The 7313-nt window shown below is 42.3% G+C and overlaps 1 protein-coding gene across 2 annotated transcripts; it reads right to left on the reverse strand.

The window, feature by feature from the left end:
* Positions 1-205: 205 nt before the first annotated feature.
* LOC124111725 lies at positions 206-6681 on the reverse strand. Of its 2 annotated transcripts, none has more exons than XM_046471505.2 (6): positions 6590-6681; positions 4549-4662; positions 3487-3710; positions 2952-3075; positions 2568-2750; positions 206-806 (listed from the first exon to the last, which is right to left on the reverse strand). In XM_046471505.2, the coding sequence occupies exons 2-6, from the start codon at positions 4643-4645 to the stop codon at positions 634-636; spliced, it is 801 nt and encodes a 266-aa protein (XP_046327461.1). In that variant the 5' UTR covers positions 4646-4662; positions 6590-6681; the 3' UTR covers positions 206-633. The 2 variants fall into 2 exon arrangements, with proteins under 2 accessions (XP_046327461.1, XP_046327462.1); XM_046471506.2 differs by lacking the exon at positions 6590-6681 and adding an exon at positions 6290-6556.
* Positions 6682-7313: the final 632 nt, after the last annotated feature.

The raw sequence follows: 7313 nt of genomic DNA on the forward strand, positions 1-7313 counted from the left end.
AACCTTACGTGTTGGCTATTTTAGCCTCCAGTAAAGATATAACACAAAAGACAAAGGCCAAATTTAATCATCTCAGAATGACTTATAACATAACCAACAAGTTGTCTGTGTGTGGTGTTTGTGTTTTCAAATTCAATGAACATGTAAATTGGGTGTGTTTTTGAGCAGGTTAACACTAGCAATATCAAATATAACGTAAAACATGTTTATTTACACAAAGCCTACATTTATTTACAGTTGAATAAAACCAAAGTATCCAGACAGCAAACTTCTGAGAAACCATTACATACAAGAAACTGACTGCCACATGCCCTGATGCAGCTCTTGCTGTCATGTCATCTCTCTGTCATGATCTTGCTGTACCAGTCTCGACTAGATGTCCGGCATACCCGCCTCACATGGCTGGCACCATCAACCCGGACAGAGAAGCTCCTATCTGGAATACTGACTTACGGCAAGGTCTGCGAAGTATGAAGTACATCACCAAGGGGCCTAGGGAATGTACTTTGCGAACGATGATAGATGAGAGGGCAGTATGTTCATGGCTTCAGAGGGCAAGATGACACAGTGAGGATGGGATGATGGTGTGAACAATGATCGATGGATCTGGCGGAGATATTTGGCACATTATGTTCAGATGTCTTTGAGTTGCAAGGTGCCAGGATTGGGCACAATACTGTAGGAGTCTTCTAGAGATGGCAGAGAAGTGTTCTGACTGGAGTCCAGTAAAGATATATCGGCGAATGGTACATCCACTTCTGGCAGGGGCACAGTCAGAGATTCCACATGCACTATAGTGTCTTCAACTGTAACAGTAATATTTCAATAATCAGCCACTATGTCTGTAGCATGTCATAATCGTTAATATTGAGCTGTGAAGGAAGAAAAGTCTTGATGCAAAACCAGTTGCAATTCAAAGCAGTGTTCAACATTACTTGTATGGGGAAGAGGGATAGCAACATTACTGGGTTGGATGACTATAATACAGTTGGTAATTGGGTTATGGGTTTTAGTACTTCTACATTACTGGCTTGAATGATCTGGGGTTCAGCATAACTCGGCGTGACAAGCTAGGGATGTACATTACTTGGGTGTGAGGAGCTGGGTCTCCACCTTACTTGGTGTGAGGAGCTGGGGCTCTACATTACTTGGTGTGAGGAGCTGAGGCTCTACATTACTTAGTGTGAGAGTTGGGGCTCTACATTACTTGGTGTGAGGAGCTGAGGCTCTACATTACTTGGTGTGAGGAGCTGAGGCTCTACATTACTTAGTGTGAGAGCTGGGGCGCTACATTACTTGGTGTGAGGAACCGGGGCCCTACATTACTTGGTGTGAGGAGCTGAGGCTCTACATTACTTAGTGTGAGAGTTGGGGCTCTACATTACTTGATGTGAGGAGCTGAGGCTCTACATTACTTGGTGTGAGGAGCTGAGGCTCTACATTACTTGGTGTGAGGAGCTGGGAGTCTACATTACTTGATGTGAGGAGCTGGGAGTCTACATTACTTGATGTGAGGAGCTGGGGCTCTACATTACTTGATGTGAGGAACCGGGGCTCTACATTACTTGATGTGAGGAGCTGGGAGTCTACATTACTTGGTGTGAGGTGCTGGGAGTCTACATTACTTGGTGTGAGGAGCTGGGAGTCTACATTACTTGGTGTGAGGAGCTGGGAGTCTACATTACTTGATGTGAGGAGCTGGGGCACTACATTACTTGGTGTGAGGAGCTGGGGCACTACATTACTTGTTGTGAGGAGCTGGGAGTCTACATTACTTGGTGTGAGGAGCTGGGAGTCTACATTACTTGATGTGAGGAGCTGGGGCTCTACATTACTTGATGTGAGGAACCGGGGCTCTACATTACTTGATGTGAGGAGCTGGGGCACTACATTACTTGGTGTGAGGAGCTGGGAGTCTACATTACTTGATGTGAGGAGCTGGGAGTCTACATTACTTGGTGTGAGGAGCTGGGAGTCTACATTGCTTGATGTGAGGAGCTGGGGCTCTACATTACTTGGTGTGAGGAGCTGGGGCTCTACATTACTTGATGTGAGGAGCTGAGGCTCTACATTACTTGGTGTGAGGAGCTGGGGCTCTACATCACTTGGTGTGAGGAGCTGAGGCTCTACATTACTTGGTGTGAGGAGCTGGGGCTCTACATTACTTGATGTGAGGAGCTGGGACTCTACATTACTTGGTGTGAGCAGCTGAGGCTCTACATTACTTGGTGTGAGGAGCTGAGGCTCTACATTACTTGGTGTGAGGAGCTGGGGCTCTACATTACTTGGTGTGAGGAGCTGGGGCTCTACATTACTTGGTGTGAGGAGTTGGGGCTCTACATTACTTGGTGTGAGGAGCTGAGGCTCTACATTACTTGGTGTGAGCAGCTGAGGCTCTACATTACTTGGTGTGAGGAGCTGGGACTCAGTATTACTGGGTTGAATGACATTGGGGTTCTGCATTACTTGGTGAATGTGTGTGAGTTGGGTGTGTGTATCTACATCACTGGGTTAGATGAGATGGGGTTATGCAAGACCTGCTTTAGGAAGATAGAGTATTATGTTACCTGCAGCGATTTTGGGTGTTGGGAGGGCATCCAGCTGGCCCATCATCTCCTGAATCTTCCTGTCATCCTCTTCATCATCACTATCACTCCACGTATTGTACAGACAGGGTGGACGCCAGCTGATCAACTTGTCGATGTACGTACTGATCCGCTCCCGCGCCGGCCACACATCCTCATCATCATCTACACAAGGAACAACTTAGCAAGAAACAAGTCATCACAGTTACAGTGTGGAAAAGTCATATTTGTATTATTTATTTCTGGTTTCCACTGCCTGTACAGTTAACTGAGATAGAAAGGTCTCTATTTGACAAGGTTATCCAGAAACAAGTCAAATGTTGGAACTATCCGTTTAAGGCAGTTTGAGTCAGCCATCTACTTTACCTGGCTCCTTCTCAACGTGCATCTGCTCTATGTCCTCACACAGTGAAGACGCAGGCTGGCAACTGCGGGCTGTCTGTAACACGGGCACAGATATCTTTGGCTCTTGTTTCCTTAGTCCTTTTTCCTGAAGGATCCAAAAATATCAAAAGCTGTGGAAAAAGTATCATCTTACTGGGACAGACCAAAGGCTGATATAATGCAGTATTATTGACCAGACATAAGTATCTGATAAACAGCTGTTCTAAAAAAATGAGACTGAAGCATAACTTTGTTTTGTTTGTTGTTAAAGCTGCACACTCACCCATATGATGGCAGTCTGTGCCAGACAAACCAGTGATTAATATGATGAGCAATGATCCATACCATCGGTGGGTGTACCATGATATGCAATCAACTAAGTCACCAAGAGTGACCACGCAAACCATTAGTTTGTTCTTACAGACTACAAAGGCGGCTGGGGAGATATTCTAAGCTGGAATCCCCATGGGGAGGTACAGCTGTAAATGCCACTGATATAATAACCAATAGTCCGTACCTGTGACCTTTTCCCTTCTGGCTTCTTGAAACTCTGAGGGTTCAGCGAGAGCGGTTTCAACCCTCCAGACTTCCCCTTCACAGGCTTCAGGATTCCTCCACTTGTCCCATTCACATCTCCTAGAGCCTTGCGAGGCCGAGAACTAGCCGGTGTGTTGACGTCTCCGAGGGCTTTCCGTGGCTTCGTCAGACCCGGGGTGATGGACTCCTGGAAGACTTTCCCTCCTGACAGAAACACGACCAATACATCAATGACAAACTTCAACATGAAACTTATCATTTCAATCTGGATTATTACCATGATTACAATGAAAAATATCACTTCCAATAAATATAATCAAGAAAATAGTATAACCTATTAAAATAGCCACAATTATTGACATGAATGCTCCCAGGCCAAAGCTAGCTGAAATCAAGCTAACACTGCATATAGGGTTCCAAAGTGTGACTGTTATATGCTCCAGTCAGCAGTATTCCAGCTATATTTAGGCAGTCTGTAATTTAGTCTTGCCCAGGGCAACCACTATTTGAAACAAGGAGCAACAACTCATACCATCAGGGTACAATAACTCGTATTAAGTCAGGTCACCCATTGTGACATTTCATTCCGCTCTTATGACAAAAATAGGTGCTGAAGACATTTTCAGAAACAGCGACATTGAGATTACCATTATTATTTCTTACAAAAATAACAAATGCATATCCATGATAAAATAGACATGAAAAGAACTATCCTGAGTGAGTGAGCTGGGTTTAATGCCGCTTTTAACAGTATTCCAGTTATATCACAGCGTGTCAGCAGAATGTGCGAGGAAACCTTGAAGTGATGCAGGTTGCTGACGTTCACAACTTTGGTGAAACCAACGAACACAGGTATGGTGCGGACAAATCTAGAAACAAAATTGTGGCAAACCAGGATTCAAACACATGATCATAGGTTACTGGTTTGCCGAAGGGGCACAGCGAATTCCATCACCTTAGACGACTGGGCCATCTGTGACCCTGAAAAGAACTAGAAGGCATGTACTGTAAGAGAGTGAACAAATGTTGAAGCCAAACTTACGTATTCCTGAAGTGCTCCCATTGCGGAGTTTAGGGTTTACACCAAGTGAGCTGGCATTTTCTTTGTCAACATGAATTTGAAACCTAAGTGCAGCCATTGCAAGCAAAACTATCTCTGAAATAAGAAAAGATATCAGAATTTACCAAAACATTAATTACTTTACCATTGTGTATGATATCAGCGTTTATATGGTAGATTAAATAACAGCACTCACAGAAACTTATGATCTCTGGCCAATATCCTGCTAATGACAATTTATTGTTCTATTTATATCTGTACTGGAGCTGGGACGAGTCCAAATTTAGTACCCAGGTATCCAAACCCCTATTACCCCACCCAACCCTACCCGGGTACCTGTTGTAGGTCTCAAGAGATGTCCTATTGGGAATTGTTTGATTAAAAACTATGTAAGTCGTAAGCCAGGAATGGGTGAATAGTCATAAAGAAATGCAAACATTTATGACCTGCAGTGTATTCACAGACTTCCAGATAGTTCCAGTCATTAAACAATATATCATGTGACTAACCATGGGTCTTGGTAGTCCTGTGGGTACGCGGGTCCTAGTCAGTACCCACCAGTAACCCGTCTGATCCCTAATCTGTACTTCATATTCACTGCATAGGTAATGAATAAAACTGTAGAAAACCTGTGATAGTCTGACAGAAGTTTTGTTCAGTAGAGACAGTCATCATGTGAATCAAGGTATTTTGCAGACTACAGGTTCTGAAATTTACCATACACAACGATACAGTATTACCCTAAACCTTATCGTGCTACTTTTAACAGTATTTCCAGTAATATCATGTTAGTTTAATGTGGGAGGAAAGCCTGAAGTGATGCAGGTCTCAAGACATTTAGAACTTTGGTGAAACCCACAAGCACGGATATGGTGCTGACAAACCTTACTAACATAATTGGGGTGAAGTGGGATTCGAAACCCACATTCACAGGTTTCTGGAAAGGGACGCAACTCTGCACAGCGAAGTGTGGGGCTAAATATTATCGGCATGTTCGCATGATGTAGGATTCTCCTGTAACTAACTCCATGTTTACTTCAATATCTATTTGCATAAACAATCAGGCTCAATGGTACCCGTTTCTTATAAGAGTCCTCCTTATGTTGAGTGTGTCAGCAAGAATGCAGTATACCCGCACCTTCTGCCATTTTGGTAAGGGATGTGCATGAGCTTTGTTGCCGTGCTAAAACAACAGCGGGTTCAACAGCTTGATTTAAATGCTTTTGTAAGTAAATGAAATAAACGTAAATACAAAATATTTTATCATCAGGTAAATGCATGTGTACTGAGTGTGTCTGTTTACAAGCTTGTATTAGGCAAGAGTTAGTTGCCAATGATTCACACTTCATGAATCTAGCTTGCCTTGGATTCCCTTTGACATGTACATAGTTAGTGTTGGATTATAGATATATTTGGCAATTGTTCATCTTATTGTTGTTCAATCTATATAGATTGAAATGTTCTTTTGCCAAGTGTGCCCTTTGGCATTTAAGTGTTATATATACTCATAGTTCAACCTTATTTGGCAGGGAGAATCTTAGTCTTGAAGACAAAAATCCCAAACTGTAGGAAATGGAGGCAGTACTTAGGCTAACTGTTGTCAACAGTACCACTGTTCACAACTAGGCCTTCAACCATTATCAGATAAACTGCTTACATCTAGGCCTACCATTGATCTGAATATTGGCAGTGTTTACAAATATTGAATTTTGTGATATCATACCGAAATATAGTGCTCAATTTAAACGATATGTCAGGTCCATACGACTCCACTCAGTCAGTGTCAATGGAACAAAAGACTCTTGTAAGCTGATGAAGCAGTGTGAGACTCGTCCATAAACAACATGGACAGGATCACCGCCACGGGGAGAGAAGCCAGCACTCTCAAAGCGTCTGAAACTGTTAGGGCTATTTTTGCAGTATATTCCGATATTCCGTGACCCTTCGGAATGCAACATGCGGCGTGGCCACGGGAATAAAATTTTTCATTCCATATGCACACAACACGATGATAGATTCTAACCTGAGTTGTTGTCGTCGGCCTTTCCAAGCTTTCGAAGAAAGCGCTTCCGATGTATCGACCAATCACGTTTGAGCTATTTCCAAACAATCAAACAGTTCGGCAAGATGCGTTTGCGCGATACTAACAAAGGGTAATTTGATTACAGGAAACGGTAATTCTTTTTATTCGTGTTGGAAAAGTATTAATTTTAATGTTATTTATTACTGGTGTCTTTTACATCCCAAATTATTTTTAAAATGGTTATTATTGACCGTTCTTTGAATTGTTGGATGTTCAAATTCGAACAGTTAATTTCCGAGAACGAGAACACTGGTGAGCAAACGCATACAAAATCAAATAGTTCGGCAAAGCTATTGTCTAGCGCCAGTAAACGTCTAGAAGAACCTGCAATCTTTTATCTTTTCATTAGTGCGCTCAAAGCAGCATTCAGTATCACCAGAAATATATCGTGTGTTATATATACACACATATTATTACATAAAACGTTTTCTTTGGGAAAATAAACATGTGATAATTTTGTATAAATAAAAAAACTCAGCCTTCCTCTGCTTGAAAGAACTCATCCTCAATAAAAAGTTTCGACCACAATATGGCCATCCACATAAATACAGATTATTTCCTGAGCAAAGCCATAATATCTGACAGAATGACATGACCATGAGAGATAATACCTGTAACCCTTATTTATTAATAATCATTTCAAATCTTCCATTTCAAGAAGCCA

This window comes from Haliotis rufescens, unplaced genomic scaffold, assembly GCF_023055435.1.
Source record: "Haliotis rufescens isolate VD_foot unplaced genomic scaffold, xgHalRufe1.0.p SCAF_12, whole genome shotgun sequence".
In the NCBI taxonomy this organism is placed as follows: domain Eukaryota; kingdom Metazoa; phylum Mollusca; class Gastropoda; order Lepetellida; family Haliotidae; genus Haliotis; species Haliotis rufescens.

Excerpts from the sequence above, each read along its gene's own strand:
- LOC124111725 (XM_046471505.2), bottom strand. The coding sequence starts at position 4,645 with ATGGCTGCACTTAGGTTTCAAATTCATGTTGACAAAGAAAATGCCAGC. Across the intron at positions 3,711-4,548 it reads TGGGAGCACTTCAGGAATAC|GAGGGAAAGTCTTCCAGGAG; the intron begins GTAAGTTTGGCT and ends TGTTTCTGTCAG. Across the intron at positions 807-2,567 it reads AACACCCAAAATCGCTGCAG|TTGAAGACACTATAGTGCAT; the intron begins GTAACATAATAC and ends TTACTGTTACAG.